Below are 19,182 nucleotides of genomic sequence, written 5' to 3' on the forward strand. Positions count from 1 at the left end.
CTACCCCATAATTCTTACACCACAGCCTCAGTACATGCCCGTGCAAGTTATGAACTGCCTTATTGATGGAACTCGAGTCATCCTTTTTTGAGTATCCCTCATTGTTATTACACTTCAATGAATCAAATATGATACCATTCATATGTAAAGTTGTAATTGGATTGTATACTAGATTAGCATTCTCATGGATAAGTGTTTAGCTAAAGCAATGGCAATAACCTCTTTAGGACATAGTTACCTAGAGATCCGCCACTATGCATTACAAATGCTTTATCACCAAAGCTCTTCAGAAGGGAGCTTTCTATTAGAAATATTTTATAAGTTATGAGAAAATAATTGATTTGAGCTATTCAAGTTGAAAATAAATTATTCTATGAGTGACATGTTTATCAATCATGATCGATACACAAGAAAATAAAATTGAGAACACTCAAAAGCTAAAATTGATACATCTCTTTGCAAAATAACACACTTCAGTGCTTTATAGAATTTTACAATTTTCTACTTTCATCCATGGGAAACTATGTGTGTGTGTGTTTTATTCAAATTAGGCATATCCATGAACATGGATGTGTGTGTGTGTGTGTGAGAGAGAGAGAGAGAGAGAGAGAGATTTTACCCATGACGAAAAAAGAAATCGATGATGACAAGTGAACAATTTGGCTTGAATAGTTTAGTTTTGTAAATGACATTTGCAACTTGCAAAACTGGAACCAGCATGAACCTTTCCACCTCTCCATCTGCCAAATATATTTCTAAAATATGCTCAGAAAACTATAATTGAAAGAGTAATGCCACAACAATTTTCATATATATATTCATATTATGAAGGATTTCCTACCACGCCATAGCAACAAAGATGGCTAAAAGGCCTCAGACAATTTGCAAAGCACAAATAGATGTAAGATGGATAGACATGGGAGTCATAATAAATGGAAATGACATTCAAGGTAAACAACTTTAGAAGAAATGGAAAAGGAATGAGGGATGCCACCTTATGTGCATTCATTTTAAAAGTACAACTTAGAAATTATAATACTCAAAAGAGAATATAAGTAATTTACAGAGGAACAAAGATAAAAGAAAGTAAGCATATGCATGTCAGATTCAAGAAAAAATACTGAGATGACTGATGAAAAGAAAAAATACCAGTTAATTTCACTCACTCACAATCTATTTCCATGGGAAGTACCTGGCTTTCTCCTTAGATTGTCCAGCCATGCCATCAACAACTCTTGTATTGGGTCTGTCATGGTGATCAGTGATGCAACTATTGGCCCTCCTGCTTCAAATTTTGATGCATAGAATAGAGTCTAGACAGCTTTGATCTCAATCATTCATGGCCCATTGGGTCTTTCAACATGGTTCCATTGAGGTCTCTTAATTGACATTGTTACATGCATTTTAATATGGCTTTACATTTTATAGCTTGTCCAAGGTCTATGCCTCATGCCTTTGGATTCTCTCCTCTCACACTAGCATCACCCCCCACCAGATCTTTCATGATTTTAGAGAGTTTTTTTTTCAGCTCTTGGAGATCAATTTTTAAGACTTCTACTTGCTTGTACAATGTGTATTCTGAATCCTCAAGTCAATTTTTCCCTATAATGGACAAATAATATTTCCTTCTGTTGTAGCTTGTATTATCCTTGTCCTCTTCTATTGACTTATGTTGCCCATTCATGGACAATAACATTATTTCCTTCTATTGTAACTTGTATCATCCTCATCCTCTTCTATTGACTTATGTTGCCAATTCATAGACAATAATATTCCTTAATAACATTTGCAACAAGAGACGCAATGCGTCATAGTTCCTACCTAATGCATAATGGTTGTAGAGGTGTAGATTAGTGAGAATCTAAATTAACATTGTGAATGCATTAATTTTTGCCTAGAAATGCACTTGTGATCTGATAGGATTGCTCATATCTTGTTGTTAAATTCTCATCCTAGAAATGCGCTTGTGATTTGATAGGATGGCTCATATTTTTTTGTTAATTTCTCATGCTATATTATTATATCTTTGGGCATTTAAGCCCAAGAATAAGAGACCAATGTCTCCAATATGGCACTAAGTACTTAATATCATACTACGATCAATACATATGCTTTAGACAAATTTGCACCTTCTACATTGACAACTTAAATTATGTGCAATGAGGAAAGATATCCATACCAATATTTGAATTATAGAACTTGAAGAAGTGACGAAGCATTTGGACTATCACATTATATGTTTAAGCATACCATGTATGCTACTAGAGAAGCATAAGTAGTTGAAATAACTCCCCCAACTATGTATTATTCTCATCTTGATTATCAAACGGAGCTCACACTATTTTTAATCATTAGCACTAGACAAAAACTAAGATAGAGATATAGATATAGATAAATAGCAATATACAACAATAACAACATAAACATATATGTAGAGAAAAAAGAAGATAGATAATATATAGGAGGAAGAAGAAGAGAGATAAAATCGTAAGATAGAATGATACCAACATAAGTTTTGTGTGTGTGTGTGTGTGTGTGTGTGTGTGTGTGTGTGTGTGTGTGTGAGAGAGAGAGAGAGAGAGAGAGATAAATATAATTATTTTTCTTAATAAAACAAATAGTCAAAATAAAATCATGGTTATAATAAAAATAAAATATATATTATATTTTAATTAATGAAACTAAGAATTTAATTTTTATATTAGAACTCACATTTTTATAAGAAAAAATGAAATGTATTGAAATATAAAAATATTTTATAAGTAAAACTAATTGTTTAATTTTACACAATTAGAGAAGGTTTACTATTTAATGTTTTGTATTTCCAAATTTTTCATAAAATTAAGTAATTTTTAATTATGAAATAATATCTATATAATTTAATATATACATTTGTAAATAATAAATAGATGTAATACACATAAATTTGATGTTGATGAATAAATATGATGTAATAAATAAGAAATAAAATATAACTATTTAATTTTAATACATAGTTTATAAAAATTTAATAATAATTTATATATCTTTTACAATTGAATTATATCTTTTTTGTGGTTATTTCTTTAATATTTTTTTTGATATAAAATATAATTATTAATTTAATATTAAAATATATATTTAAGTTTTAAATGTATTTTAACTAAATGATAAATTGTTTAAATAAAAAATATTAATAATAATAAATGATATAATTTATAAATTGTAAAGCTTATCAATTATACATATTACAAACACTATTATAAAATATAATTAAAAAATAATATTGTTTAATTTATTTTTATAAAAGTAAAATAATAGTAATAATTTAACTACTTTTATTAAAAAAGCAAGGTTTTAAAAAATTAGAAATTCAAATACAAAGATATAACATATTGAAATTATATTAAAAAGACATATTTATTAGTTATATATATAGAAGTATAATTTGAACTTATGTGTTTTAGGAACAAGTTGTATCAAATAGTTTTAAACAATATCAATGTAAAACTAATAATAAATATATTTAAAATAAGAAATTTAAAATATTTAATAGATTGTTATAATCAATATTGATGAGGTGGAAGATAAAATGATTGAAAAAATAAAATCTTATCAACTTGTCACAAATGTAGAAAAGATAAAGTTGTAATTAATAATGCAAGATGAAGTTGTTAGAAAATATTTGTATTTTTTGTTGAAGAAAATTAATTTTCTCTCCCACCAAAAATAGTATGGACCAATAGAATGGATGAAAAATGTGATTTATAAAATAATGGAAAATTAGAAAAAAAAATTAAACATTTGAAATCTCATATAATCTTTTAAATTTTTTTATTTGATTGGTTAGTGTAATGTCATATTTGCATTGACATGAATGCATAAGTATTCCTGCCTTGGCAGGAACTAATAATCAATATATATTTGTCAAATAGCTCCAATCACCATTAAGAGTGGGTCTATTATCACACTAGTGTGCCAATGCAAGCTAGCCCCCTTGTAAAAACATGGTTGTCGGCTTTGCCATTTCATTCAAGTACACACCCACGAACACTGTGAAGGAATGTTTGTTAATGTTTAGCAAATATATTGGGTTTTCCTCTAGCACAAATATTACAAGATGTGTATACAATTCACTTATATACATAACACCTCCATTGAACTCCAATTGTTAGATAGGATACAACATTACTAGTCAAAAGCCCTAGCTTCAAAGCCTACACACGAAGAGCTCCTTAATTATTCAGAAGCAAGATCTTGACCTCTCTTTGATAATAAAAGTCGGTATTTCAAGCATTCCAAGATGAGAAAGGCCAAATTTTCTACAAAGCTTTGCTTTTAATAGAAAGCCAAGTGTAAAAAATTTGAACAATATGTAATGTAAATGAAAAAGAAAAATCGCATGTGAGGATTCTTCAAACTAAATTGGCATTTTATTTGCTAGTGACTTAGACACTACCACTATTTTTGCTTCACCCATACCTTTATCTTTGCATATATATGCAAATGTTCCTTTTACCTTAGAGAAGTGCTAATCAAAGATCTAATGATCAAGGAACCAATGATTGACAGCTCAAAATACCCTATCATCGCATATAAAAAAGATGACTAACAATCTCCACCTCATCTTGTTCCCATACCTTAGAAAACAGAAGAAATATGTTAGGCCTAGGAGATCATGCCCTGGGTGTATCATAATCATTAAGCATTGAACTACTAATCTTGGAAAAAATATGTTCTAGATTTTAATGCTATGAATTGGAAAGAACGAACTCTTTGTTCAGCAAGTCATAACATTTGTTTGCTTTCCAAAACAAAATCAACTATATTTTTTTGTTATACAATACACAGATTTAAATTATTAGAACTTTACATGTTAAACATGACTTAAGTAAAAGAAGAGAACTGGATTATGAACAAACCTATGTTCTTCGGTTCGAAGTCATGTGGAAGCAGCAGATCATAACAGAAAAGTACATCTCTCTTGAAACAATTTCTATAAGCATCCTCATAGCTAACAGCTCCAACTGGGACAGCCCTGTGATATTTGTTTTAATCAGCAGTATTATATTAAGAGGAAATATTCTATTGGCCAAGAATCATCAGAACTCTTTAGAAGGCTACATATTAGATCTTTGTATATTTCAAGCATAATAATTTTTGTGATTATGTCAATTTATTTGTAAGTAGGTTAGCATTTTAATCACACCATTCTCTCTGACATCAAATCAGGAGCTCCCTAAGAATAAAATGCCAAACTAGTTTGCACAATATATATTTGCTAATCTACAATCTTTATAATATTCTTTTTTCTGGAATTTTATGCTAATGTTAAACAAAAATGAATGTATTTCTTTTAGAGTCCACCTATGGCAAGGGCCATTAGTAGTACCCATGAGAAAATTTTGTGTTTTGTCAGGTTCCAATGTTAAAACCTTTTCTTTCTGTCCATCCCTGTTAGTCTATGTTGTTTTTCTCATCTTTATTACTAACTTTGCAGGATTAGATGATGACTGTAATCTCAATAAAGGCAATACGATAATGATGGTTAACGATAGATTAAGGTAGATAAAAAGTATTAAAATGCAAAAACAACAAAGAAGATAGAACTCTTACAGCACCCAAAAATGGTAGCAAACAAATTTTGCAACCAGGAGGAGTAAAAATATTAAACCTTTGCAAAATGGCAGAAATGGAAGCGATTAGCACCCACTAGAATAAAGTGTTTCTTATAAATTTTAGCACACTTTTTTATGGATAAAATTCATAATCTCTGCCTAAATATCATAAGCAATGACAGAAGTCTTCATGTAAAACACCTAGAAAAAGAAACTGACTAAAGCATTCGTGAAATGAACCTACGAAGGTAACACATTAGTCAATACAGAATAATAACTCTGGTTGCATTTGCTACTCAAAAACTACTCCAAAAAGGCAAAGTGCTTCACTCAGTGCTCTGTTTACAAATCCTCAACACTCTCAGGCTCTGTTGCAAACTATCTCATGCTCAGCAATCTGTCCATAAAACGGGAATCCCTGCTCAATAAATTATTTGAGTAGCTCCTCTTGTAACTTGGTCATACACACTCCACCATAGATCTTATGCAAGACTACCTCAAATTTGGCAGTTTGGCTGTGTGCTTGGGAACATGCTCACACACTTTGATCACAGATCTTGGTGCCAAATACCTCCATCACCTCTTCTGCCTGCTCACTCAGGAACTCCACTCTCATACGGCTGATGCAAGGTGCTCCCATATCCTATCAAAAATTATAAATGTAACTCCGAAATGTTAAAAAATGAAACGAAAATCTGCAAAACAAGTCTTCTTATTTAGTATCTAAATGTTCCTGCATCACTACAGTACAAAAGCCTTATTTTGTTAAATATATTGAGGAGACACATCTTGAATTATTTGACATGTTTGGTTTCATTTTTCACTTCTAATTAATTGTATGTACATAATATCCCCTCTTATGATTATTTGGACACTACATGAATTACGGAATTCCTTCTTCAATACAAAGTGCTACAACAATGAAATATGAATACAAGGCAATGAACTCTGTGTGTGTGTATGGTAATTCCAAATACTATAATAATGGAAATGCAATAATGAATGGTATGTGACATGTGTGATGTATGATGGTAATAATAATGCAATTAACAATACAGTGACAAACGGATTACAACAGAATGTACTGAATCCTCTCTCTCTCTCTCTCTCTCTCTCTCTCTCTGGCTATATACTTATATATATAATCTGTGTGTGTCTATATGTATATGTGTATATGTATATGTATATGCCTATGTGTCTATGTATATGTATATGTAAGGAAGAAAAGGTGCGCGGAATTGCTTCCTACGCTAATCTTTGAGAGGACGATTATGCAAATCAAAGTAACTATTGCAAAGATCTCAAGAAATGCATAATAACATAATCAAAATAACAAAGAACACACAACACAATGATTACCGTGGGGAAACCCTTCCGGGAGAAAAACCCCACCCTCCAAAACTCGCACAATGTATTATCAAACCAAGATGATTACAATACACTTGCAATGCAAGTTCTTACAGGAGCGCATCACCACAACTCGAACTTGGAGAGACTCCTTCTAGCCCCAGTCTTGCAAACTAAACTCAATACAAAAACACCTCCCCAAGCCCTCCTTTTATAGTGATTTTACAACTTGGAAACCACTCATGGTTTTACAAAACCATGGGCAAAACTACCATGCCACATGTTACGCATTTTTGACATTTACATTTCCAATATGGAAAAACAACCAGGTTAAAATAGTAATCTCGTCCACAATTTTGTCTCTTAGTCTAGGCGCCCATAAAAGTCACAAAATGAGTCATCAAGGCTCTAAAAATAGCCTACCTATATTCTACTAAGGACAAGACTCATTTAACAACTCACTAACCACTTTCCAATGCATAAACAAGTGGAAAACTCCCACAAACTAATTCTGGAATTTTCCAAGAAAAGATTGCAAGGTTGAGACACATGTTTCTCAACATTCTCCCACTTGTTGAACACCTTGCAAGAGTCAGGGGATCTGAAATATCATGGACTTAATTGCTAGGGGCCAAGAGGCCCATAGAGTCTGAACACCATCTGAATTTCTCTGTGCTCACGGGCTTAGTTAATGCATCAACAACATTCACCAAAGTCTCTACCTTTTCCAGCTTCACCTTGCCGTCCTCAACCATATCTCTCACAAAATGATATTGTACATCAATGTGCTTGGTCCTCGCATGAAAAGTCGGGTTCTTCGCTAGGCAAATTGCACTCTGGCTGTCACTATAAATTGTCACTGCACCCTATTTGAACTCTATATCTGAACACAATCTCTTTAGCCAGATGGCTTCTTTGCAGGCATGAGTAGCTGCCATATACTCTGCCTCAGTAGTGGACAAAGCGACCACAGCCTGTCGCTTACTCATCCAACTGATTGCACCACCAAATAATGTAAACACATGCACTGGTGGATCTTCTTCTATCAACATCACCAGCCTAGTCTGAATCCACATAGCCTCGAATATCCAAGGAATGCTCACTTCCTGTTCCATGAAAACATATTGAGTACTCTGAGGTACCCTGCAAGTATCTGAAAACTCTTTTTACTGCATCCCAATGTGCTCTTCTTGGATTAGACATATAACGGGAAAGTACTCCCACTACTTGGGCAATGTCTAGTCTTGTACAAACCATAGCATACATCAAACTTCCAACAGCACTCTGATATGGTACTCGACTCATCTCTTCCATCTCCAATGGGGATGTAGGAGACTGTGAGCTAGAAAGCTTTGTTCTCATAGCAACTGGAACACTTAATGGTCTTGAATCCTGCATATTGAATCTTTTCAAAATAGTACCAACATACTTAATTTGGCCTAGCCAAAGCTTTCTGTTCCGTCTATCTCGTATAATCTCCATTCCCAGAATGTGCCTAGCTGCACCAAGATCTTTCATTTCAAACTTTATTGAGAGTTGAGATTTTAACTCTACAATCAAACCTTTTCCTTTGCCAATAAACAACATGTCATCGACATACAAGGCAATAACCAAAAAACCATCACCATCAGATTTGAAATATATACAATGATCAGATTTCTATTGCACAAATCCCAAACTCAACACATATGTATCAAACTTCTGGTACCACATCCTAGGACTCTGTTTTAAACCATACAAGGATTTCTTCAATTTATAGACCAAATGACTTTTACCTTTCACCACATAGTGCTCTGGCTGTGACATGTAAATTTCTTCCTCTAAATCTCCATGAAGGAAAGCAGTTTTCACATCCATTTGCTCGATCTCTAGGTCATAAGCTGCTGCAATAGAAAGAAAAAATCTAATGGATGTTATTTTGGCTACTGGAGAAAAAATCTCACCATAATCTACTCCCTCAACCTGAGAGTAACCTTTTGCAACCAAACGTGCTTTATACTTCTCAATGCTTCCATCTGAACCCATCTTCTTTTTGAACACCCATTTACAACCAACAGGCTTCCGTCCTTCAGGCAATGGTACAAGGTCCCACGTTCGATTCCTCTTAAGAACTGCCATTTCTTCATCCATGGCTATTTTCCAGGACTCTGAATCATTCATACCAAGAGCCTCTTCTACAAATCTCGGTTCATCAATGTTAGCATTCAATGCAAATATGCACCTCCAATCATCAGGAGAATACCCATACCTTTCAAGTGGTTTCCTTTGTCTAGTAGATCTTCGAACAAGATCTGGTTCAGGTTCAAGAGGTTCAAGTTCATTATTAGGTTCTCCCTCTTCCTCTGATGATTCAGAACTCGTAGAGCTCTCTTCAACATCTTGTCTTTCTAAGGGCCTTGATTCAACTTTCTCAGGTGTAGCAGGAAGTTGAATCACATCTTTTGTTTCTTTAATTTGTTCTGGCTGCACTGTAACAGAAGAAGGCTTAGTTTCTCTAAAAATAACACTTTTGGAATAAAATACCTTTTGTGCAACAGGATCCCAAAGCTTGTATCCTTTCACACCATAACTATATCCGATGAAAATACATTTGACAGCTTTGTTGTCCAATTTTGTTCGCTTCTCCTTTGGCACATGAGCATATGCCTCACAACCAAACACTCTCAGATGTCTAAGTGAAGGCTTGTGGCCCGACCACGCTTCCATTGGCGTCTTATCAACAAGAGCTGATGTAGGAGACCTGTTTATCAGGTAGCAAGCAGTGGCTACAGCTTCAGTCCAGAACTTTTGTTCTAGTCCAGCACCACTCAGCATACTCCTAGCCTTCTCCATCAAGGTCCTATTCATTCTTTCTGCAACTCCATTCTGCTGTGGAGAATACAGAGTTGTCTTCTCTCTTTTAATACCACAATCTTTACAAAATGTGTCAAAGATATTGGAGCAAAATTCACCACCATTATCAGTTCTCAAGCATTTTATTTTCTATCTAGTCTGCAATTCAACCATTGCTTTAAATTCTTTCAAACGACTAAAAACTTCAGCTTTACTCCTAAGGAAATAAACCCATGTTCTTCTACTGAAATCATCAATGAAAGAAACATAATAAACTGATCTACCAATAAAAGGAACATCCACTGGACCAAATACATCTGAATGAATTAGATCCAAAATACATGAAGACTTATGAGAACTCGAGTAAAACTGAATGCGGTTTTGTTTACCATAGATACAATGCTCACAAAAATCAAACTCAAGATTGCAGTCATTCAACCCATCAACAAGGTTCTTATTTTTCAAGGTCTGTAGACTCTTCTCACCTATGTGGCCGAGTCTCTGGTGCCATAACATAGTCTTCTCTGCAGGCAACTTTGATTCGGTAGACAAAGCACCCTTGGGTACCCAAAAACCATGACCATCTGTTGAGAGAGAAACTCTCTCCTTCTCCAACTGAGTAGTCATTTTCACAATCTTATCAGAAGTACTATTGCACTCGACTGTGCGTGCATCAAGTTGGTACAATGTACCCAATCTACTTCCTCTTACTATTACCATAGCACCTCTCACCATTTTTACACCTGCTTCAGAAAACTGTACATGCACGCCCGCATCTATTAGCTTACTAACAGATAACAAATTCCTTGCTAGTCTAGGGATATGCAAGACACCATCAAATCTTCTAATTCTACCATCAAAAAATTTCACAAGAATACTTCCACGACCAACAATATTAAGTATTGAATTATCACCCAAATACACCTTAACACCATCAAAATTTTCATACTTACTAAACCAGTTCCTATTAGGAGTCATGTGGAAAGATGCACCTGAATCTATTAACCATGCATTTTCACCTGCATGAGTGGCCAAGGCTACAATGAAAGCATCTCCATCTTCCTTCTCGGACTCAGAATCAGATTCTTGCTTCTTCTTCTTCTTCTTTTTCTTCTCCTCTTTGCAGTCCTTTCGAAAGTGTCCAGGTTTGCCGCAATTCCAGCAGCTTGCCTTGGACTTACTAGGGGATTCCGATCTCCTCTTATTTTTGGACTTAGAATGGCCATGCTGCTTTTCGTTCTTGCCTCTTTCTTTTGGTCTTCCGCGAACACTCAAAGCCTCTTTGGCATTCAGAGAGACCTTCTTTCTCATCTCCTTAGAAAGTAGAGAACCAACAACGTCCTCCATCTTCAAGACAACTGAAGTGCTCCCTATAGCCATCACAAGACTATCCCATGAGTCTGGCAACGAACATAACAAGATTTGACACCTTTCTTCTTCATCCATTGGCACCCCTACTGAGGTCAACTGAGTCACCAACATATTAAACCTTTCCAGATGCTCAGAAATTTGTCCACCTGCTTCCATTCTCAAAGAATACAACTTCTTCCTCAAGAAAATCTTATTCACAAGTGATTTCACTTGATAGATCTCACTAAGCTTTTTCCAAAGCTTCTTCGCGGTAGGTTCTTCATGGACATTAATCAGAATCGTGTCTGCAAGACACAATCTTATGAGACCTTTAGCTTTTCTATCATTCACATCATATTGTGCAGCTAATGTTGGATCTGTGGGCCTCAGCCTGTTCTCATCAATCGCATCCCATAGATCCCGATCAATCAACAAATCTTCCATCTTCAGCTTCCACATCTCAAAATTTGTGCCAGAAAACTTTTCAGCATCAATTCTCCCTGACATGCTTTCCATCTTTTAATCCTGCAATACAGAAATGAAATGCTCTGCACAAGCTCCCACTCAAACCTTGATTAGCTCAAAAAACCCTGTACCCAACAAATAGAACCAAAACTGGCCAGGCTCTGATACCAATTGTGGGGCCGTTGCACCAAAAGCCATGACTATTAGTGAACATGGAACACCACATAATTAACCACTTGTGGGCAGGGGAGCGCGTCGCATCACCCAACAATCTCCCCCTCGACGCGCATACCAGGTGCTTACGCGGGTCGGGAAGGCACCAGGGAGATTTGAACCCATGACTAAGCCAAAACCAAGCTCTGATACCAATTGTAAGGAAGCAAAGGTGCACGGAATTGCTTCCTACGCTAATCTTTGAGAACGATTATGCAAATCAAAGTAATTATTGCAAAGATCTCAAGAAATGCATAATAACATAATCAAAATAACAAAGAACACACAACACAGTGATTACCGTGGGGAAACCCTTCCGGGAGAAAAACCCCACCCTCCAAAACTCGCACAATGTATTATCAAACCAAGATGATTACAATACACTTGCAATGCAAGTTCTTACAGGAGCGCATCACAACAACTCGAACTTGGAGAGACTCCTTCTAGCACTAGTCTTGCAAACTAAACTCGATACAAAAACACCTCCCCAAGCCCTCTTTTTATAGTGATTTTACAACCTGGAAACCACTTATGGTTTTACAAAACCATGGGCAAAACTACCATGCCACATGTTACCCATTTTTGACATTTACATTTCCAATATGGAAAAACAACCAGGTTAAAATAGTAATCCCGTCCACAATTTTGTCTCTTAGTCTAGACCCCCATAAAAGACAAAATGAGTCATCAAGGCTCTAAAAATAGCCTACCTATATTCTACTAAGGACAAGACTCATTTAACAACTCATTAACCACTTTCCAATGCATAAACAAGTGGAAAACTCCCACAAACTAATTCTAGAATTTTCCAAGAAAAGATTGCAAGGTTGAGACACATGTTTCTCAACAGTATATACATATGTATATGTATATATATATGACTGGTAATTCCAAATGCAATGTTGAATCCTCTCAATATGGATAATGGATGATTCTGCACTCTCAGACTGCAATTTATGTGCAAAGGTTGTTTCTGATGTTACAGTGTATTATATGCACTCAATCCTGTATAGCCATCTCTGGTCTTTGAATGTATTATATGCTGTAGTTACAGGTTCACATGTAAACTTCTGGCAGAGATATGTTGTCTCTAATATTCAGTATTATGCGTGCAATCTTCTCTGTCACACGAGCCATCTCAAATATTCAATTATGATGTATGCTCTTCATATGGCTGTTGTCTCTGATATACTATTATAATGCTTGCACCACTGGTTGCGGCAGCAACCTTCTATGCTCTGAATACGAGTGCTTCCACAAAAGGCAAGTATAAGTAATAATATAAAATCCTCTTCAATTTATCTCTCCAATGAGAATGAGTGCACTCTTATATCTCTTGAATAGTTGAATAGATGTGATTTATAGTCACATTCCATATTCATAATGATCTTCATACTAATCATATCTTTTAATCATCACTTCCAATTCATAATTGTCAAATTCCTTTTATAATAATGGCTATGTGGATATGATGTCCTATGGTCAATTCTATGTTATATCTATAACCAAGGTATCGATATATGATATAATTTGTTATTACTGTATTTTCCTGAAACAGTCAGCATTATGTACTCTTTTAGATTGTTGTTCCAACATAGATTAATGATGTTTCCATTTCCTCAGTTAATTTTGGTACCCATATTGGCTTTGACTGATTTTTGAGTGATGAAATGATGCTATCAATCAATATTGAAAAATGTTGAATATAAATTCACAAGTCTAAATCAGAACTATAGTTATTCGATCCCCAAGGGGCAGAACATTTATTGATTTCAATGATCATGTCTCTTGTTTGGATCCTCATCTTATATTTGCTCCAAGGGACACAATCATAGACAGTCAAGTCTATTCACCATATGCCTCTTAATGAAGAGACACTATTAAATATTAAAGAGCAATTATTAAGGGACCTGATCCTAATCGGGTGTGATTAGGTTAAACTAATCATCTACAAACTTTGATCTGGAATAAACAATCAAAAATGTGACTTGTTTGATTGATTGAACATGATCCAAGAGAATGACTGCTTCAGAATTTATACTCAGTTTGATGATAATAATTTGGTCAATTTCAAGAGCTATTTTGTTGATGGCAATAACAGTTCTGATTATGTATGTATATGTATGCATGTATACCAGTTCATATGATGAACTGGTATACATACGTGCACATATGTATACAGATTTGTCAGATCAGTTCTTGAATTCTGACTGGTGCTACCATATCTTTAACACTCCCTCTTAGCTAGTGAAGATGGTTCAGTATGAATTGGTTTAGATATCACCTAACATGTGATATCAAGGAGTCTACAAAATATCAAGTCACGTGATATTTGTATATCCTGGTTATGGTATGTGCACTGACATCACGTCACATGATGTATACCATAACTTATCATGGCATGTCCACGGATATTACCTCACATAATATCCATCATGATTATCTCATAAAGAGCATATTGATCCATAATTGATATCAAGTCAGCATGATATCTATCAATAAGTCTAAGAGATATTAAATTTCAAGACATTTCCATGAATATCAAGTAAGCATGATATTCGCCATGATAGTGAACATTGTAAAATCGTCACCTTACAATGTTGTATACAAGTGTATATTATCAGAAATATCATCACCTTTTAGTAATGTACACAGGGGGGGCATAAAGTCATAGAGTCACACATATGACAAAAGAGTTTACACAGAGTCGCCACGGATTCTCTCATGAGATGTTTTCATAGCGTCATGCGTGTTTACCATATAGGGTAAAAGGATACTTATCGCATGTAGTATAGTAAGATATGACATAGAACAGATACTTTATTCATATACGCAATATGCACTCCAATGCTTATAATATGATTATGATGATGTTCCAAAGTCCCTTTCGGACGGCGTACATATACTTTCCCGAAGGAGTGAATCAACCGTCATGCGCCCTTTCAGATACAATTCTACCCATCAGCTACAATATAGAATTTAATGACAACATCATCCCCCCCAAAAAGTAAAGTCGTCTCCGGACGACAAAATAAAGACAACAAAACTCAAATTACAAAAATAATTAATTACATCAATAATTAAACACTAAGAAGAGGGATGTGTCCTTGGTGTAGTAGCCACCCATGCCCTAAGCTTGTTCAGCTTTGCTCGTAGCTTATACACTTGCTCCTTTTGTACTATCAATTCTGCTTCAACCTCCATCTGAAGCTCCAAAGCTAACTGCATCATCCCAGCAATCTCTCCCAGCTCTTTCTCTTTGTCATCTGCCACCCACTCCTTCTCCGTTGCTAATTGTTCCTTCTCTGTTGCCACCTTTTGTAGCTAACTCTGTCTAGCTAACAAGGTTGCCCTCTCCGCGGCTAGCCTAGTAGCTGATTCCTCTCGAGCCCTCTTCAATGCTACCTGATCTACCTAGCTCCTCTGAAGGGTGTACTATACATCCCTATGCATCTCGACTATCTCCTGAATCAAAACCTCTACTTGGCTCTCCATACCTAGATCTGTCGTAGTGGCCCAATCCTAGTGCATCTCTACAATCTCCACACTTGGCCATCCCCATTCCTTAAAACAAACTGTAAAGGCCGTCGGGCATCCTAATTGCATGAAGGATACCTTCTCTCCAGCTCCTTTACTACTAAGTCCAAACCCTGTATCTCTGCAAAGGCCACTACTTGGCAAGCCCGAGTCGCTAGAGTCGCTATATCAGCGAAGAATGCCTCTCTCATCACTGATTCTGGCACTAGTGGAGGTTGTTGCTAAGCACCCATAGCCTTCTCTATTGCTTCCACCATCCACTCATCAGTGCTATGTAGCAATCCATCATTCTGTGTCAGTTGACGCTCCTCCAGCTATGCCTATAGAGGGTCTTCCTCCAGAACTACTTCTAGCATAGGTGTGTGCAGGTATGTCGCTCAAGGCGCTAGGGTACGACGAACCCTCATACTTAGGTACATGCTCAACCTCTGGGTTCTGCTCTCTGTCTGGCTCCTTAGGTGATGCTAACAATGTTGTATCCACCGTGACCACTGCATCTGAACCCACTACGTCCAAATGAACACCCGACATCCTCAAACCCTCACTTATTAGTATCTCCATCACTCCTTCCTGAGTACCTATCTCCTCATCAAGTACAAGTACCTCATCCCTAGCCTCTGGCAAAACCTCGCGAGCAGGCTCCATTGTTACCTTCGAAATAGCTCTTTGTTGGTGATGGATGTGCCTTTGTTAATGCCTCTTGAATAGCTAGTGTATCCGCAGCAAGCTAAATCACAACTAAAGCCAGAGTCATCACCATTGGCTACCTGAACTAACAAAACCCTGAAATGCCATGTATGCCTACAGGAACCAAGTGTGTTGTCGCTGAGAGTGCAGGCCGTGAGAATCTCAACAATGTAGCTATAATTACTTCTACCTCCTCGTCTTCCTCCTCCCTGTCAGTCCCACTCTCCTTAGAAGAAGTCTCCTCACGACCACTATTAGTATTTCTGTCGTCCGGTCTTCGATCGTTTCTATCCGACCATGGTCTTGGTGCCAAGTGTATTGAGATGCCTTCACTGCATGATTAGGGGTTTGCCTGGCACGAGTGGTCTCGATTTGGCCTCTCGTGCATCCTTGGGGATCATCCACGTTGTTGCCTCCAAGAATAGACCGATGGCATAATGCGGCATATAGAACGTCTTGTGTTGTAGTGTCATAAATTCGTACATCTGTTCTACCAACAAGGCAACCCAATTGTACACTCTTCCATTCAAAATCTCGTTCATCATTGCCACCTATGGGAATGAAATGTTTAAAGCATGACTAGATCCTATGAGGCAACTTTTTACTACATCCATAAGACAACGCCAATGGCCTTCCTGCACGTTGGATTTCTTCAATCCTCTACCCCTCGACACGTCTGTGAGAGCTTCTTGCTCCCTCTGTGTCAGATCCCCACATACCAGTTGTATCAATTGTGTCTTTACCTCTCGACTCAATTTTTTTGGTTTGCTATCTATTTTCCTTCCCCCTTGTGCATGACCAGGTATCCCGAATACTTGTGTGAAGTCTGCCAGTCTGAATGAAATTACCAAGTTGCAACCAAGGTAAGCAAACGTACTGGTTCGAGAGAACGTATCGTACGTTTCTATCATGAGGCACAAAAACCCTTCATAATCTCTGATATAGAATACAGGCATTTGTATTACCCACTCAACTTGTGACTTTCGAATGCTAGCCTTCACTGGAAGGTTATCAAGTGTCTCCTACCACCACTTCTTGCATTCTGCTCCATTCAACCCTTCAAATGAAACATTTTGTGATGTGGGATTATCCGTCATAGCCGACTGTGCTAATTGCTTCCCTTTCTTTTTGCTTGGTCCTGTACTTGTCCCTCCTGCTACACGGACTCCAGATGGCAAAGTCTTTATATTCCTCTTCATGGTTACAATTGTCACTGTTTCTTCTTCTAATTTCTTTTTCCAGGCTCTTTTACCAGCTGAATGCATAACTATCACCTATTTGTCATTTTTCTTGAAGAGGACAAAAAAAACCATTAGGTTAGTTGCTCACACCTCATCACATTCCATTGTACACCTTTTCTTCTTAATGGTACGGCTCTATAACTTGAGTTCCACTCTACTATAGGGCTGCTTACCTTATGAAACCACAATTTACCAAATGTTGCTTCCCCTTATGTTTCCATTCATTTTTTACAGTACACAATACGACTATGCTCCAATTGCATGCATTTTCTTTATAACACTTTGAAGCCATACTAGGATGTCATATAGTGTACGATAATAACTCTCCTTCAAATGCTATTCTCCTTGGTTGTACAATTGTTGCTCCTCATACAAGACCATACAGTATTGTCTCACATGCTAAGTGTTTTGTGTCATCTTATGTCCGTATGACATCCACAACACTCCGCCTTTTTCTATCAATGGTTGTACATTGATGACCCTGGCTCTTTTATGCTTCCATGTCACTGTACAACGCTTTCTCTGTAACCCCCAGGCCGTACGAAATCAACACTACCCTCCTTTCTATCCGTACCAAAGTAACGTGAATTGGAATCGGCAAGGCCGAATCGTCAATGAATCGGCGATGAATCAGCAAATTTGAAAAAACCCTTTAAATTTAGAGATTTTAACAATTTAAAACTTATTTCATGCACCCTTTATTGAATATAACTTAAACACACTATAACATCATCAAATAGAAGTTAAAACTTAACATACATAAACATGGAAGTTTGGAACATAAAATCCATCACATACATAACTATGTTATCTAAAATGTAAATTGTAGGCTAGCTGAAGTAAATAGAAATCAAATGATCATAATGATTCAAATCATAGAATGTATGTAAGATGAAGATCCATAAGACATCAAATTATAAATGTATGTCAGAATCTAAGATGAAGATCCATTAAAGTTTGAAACATATGTCTATCAATGATTTAGTATCAATATCTGTAAACAAAATATAAAAACAAGGTTCCAGCGCAAGCCTCAGGCTCATAGTCATCATCATCCTCAAGCTCACCTGCAGCCTCAGCCTCAGCCTCTGAGTATCCAGCCTGCCTACTAGAAAGGCATCTAATGTAGGTCCTAGAGGAGCGTCGAGTCATATCCCCCACATGTAAGATGGGCTCACGAACAACGTCGCTAGGGCCTGTGTCTGTGAGTGTGCGTGTGCATCTACCAATACTTGAAGAATGTGCTCTAGCTACCTCAGCCTCTATATCCACCTGGTCAACCCACACACGGTCATCCTCAGTGAAGACTGGATCCACAACCTCTATGAGCCACTCTAATTCTGGATCAATCTCCTCCAGAATGATCGGAGAGGAGTCAGTGCCCAAAATCTATCTAATCCTAAGACGAAGGTTGTAATGAACAAAGACAAGATCATTCAACCTCTGCACTGTCAACTTGTTTCTCCTCTTCGAGTGGATGTGCTCGAACATGGACCAACTACGCTCACATCCAAAAGCGCTGCTTGGCTGACTTAGAATACGGATGGCAATTTTTTGAAGTTTTGGGGTTGTGGCCTCAAACATTTGCCACCATCTATCTGAAATAAGGGAAAATAAAAACAATTAGTCTCATTTACAAATTACAAATTACAACTCTAAAATTACATAATCAACTTTAAGTTTAGAATCTAGATTCATGGACACTGAATATATTATTTAATTTTTACCGGGCTGTATTGTTTCTTGAGCATCTATGGCCATCCTGCTAGAGAAAAGTGGCCCTTCTTTATTATTGAACTTATCGAGCTCAATAATTGCAGCAGTGCTATCCTCATCACTACTCAACCTCTGGATCACTATATATAATCTGGTGAGAACCTCCTCATCCGCCTTGAAGTCAGGACAAAAACAAA

The 19,182-nt window shown here is 36.4% G+C and overlaps 1 protein-coding gene across 1 annotated transcript in view; it reads right to left on the minus strand.

Moving 5' to 3' along the window:
* LOC149576263 (nudix hydrolase 20, chloroplastic-like) overlaps nucleotides 1–19,182 on the minus strand; it is a 105,195-nt gene that overhangs the window by 19,985 nt on the left and 66,028 nt on the right. The window contains exons 2-3 of the mRNA XM_089813888.1: nucleotides 4,902–5,017; nucleotides 620–740 (exon numbers count right to left, since the gene is read on the minus strand). Of these exons, the coding sequence (XP_089670014.1) occupies nucleotides 620–740; nucleotides 4,902–5,017 (237 nt within the window). The remainder of the gene's footprint in view (nucleotides 1–619; nucleotides 741–4,901; nucleotides 5,018–19,182) is intronic.

This window comes from Cupressus sempervirens, chromosome 1 (assembly GCF_028749045.1).
Source record: "Cupressus sempervirens isolate cs-2001-9-10 chromosome 1, ASM2874904v1, whole genome shotgun sequence".
NCBI classification, from domain to species: domain Eukaryota; kingdom Viridiplantae; phylum Streptophyta; class Pinopsida; order Cupressales; family Cupressaceae; genus Cupressus; species Cupressus sempervirens.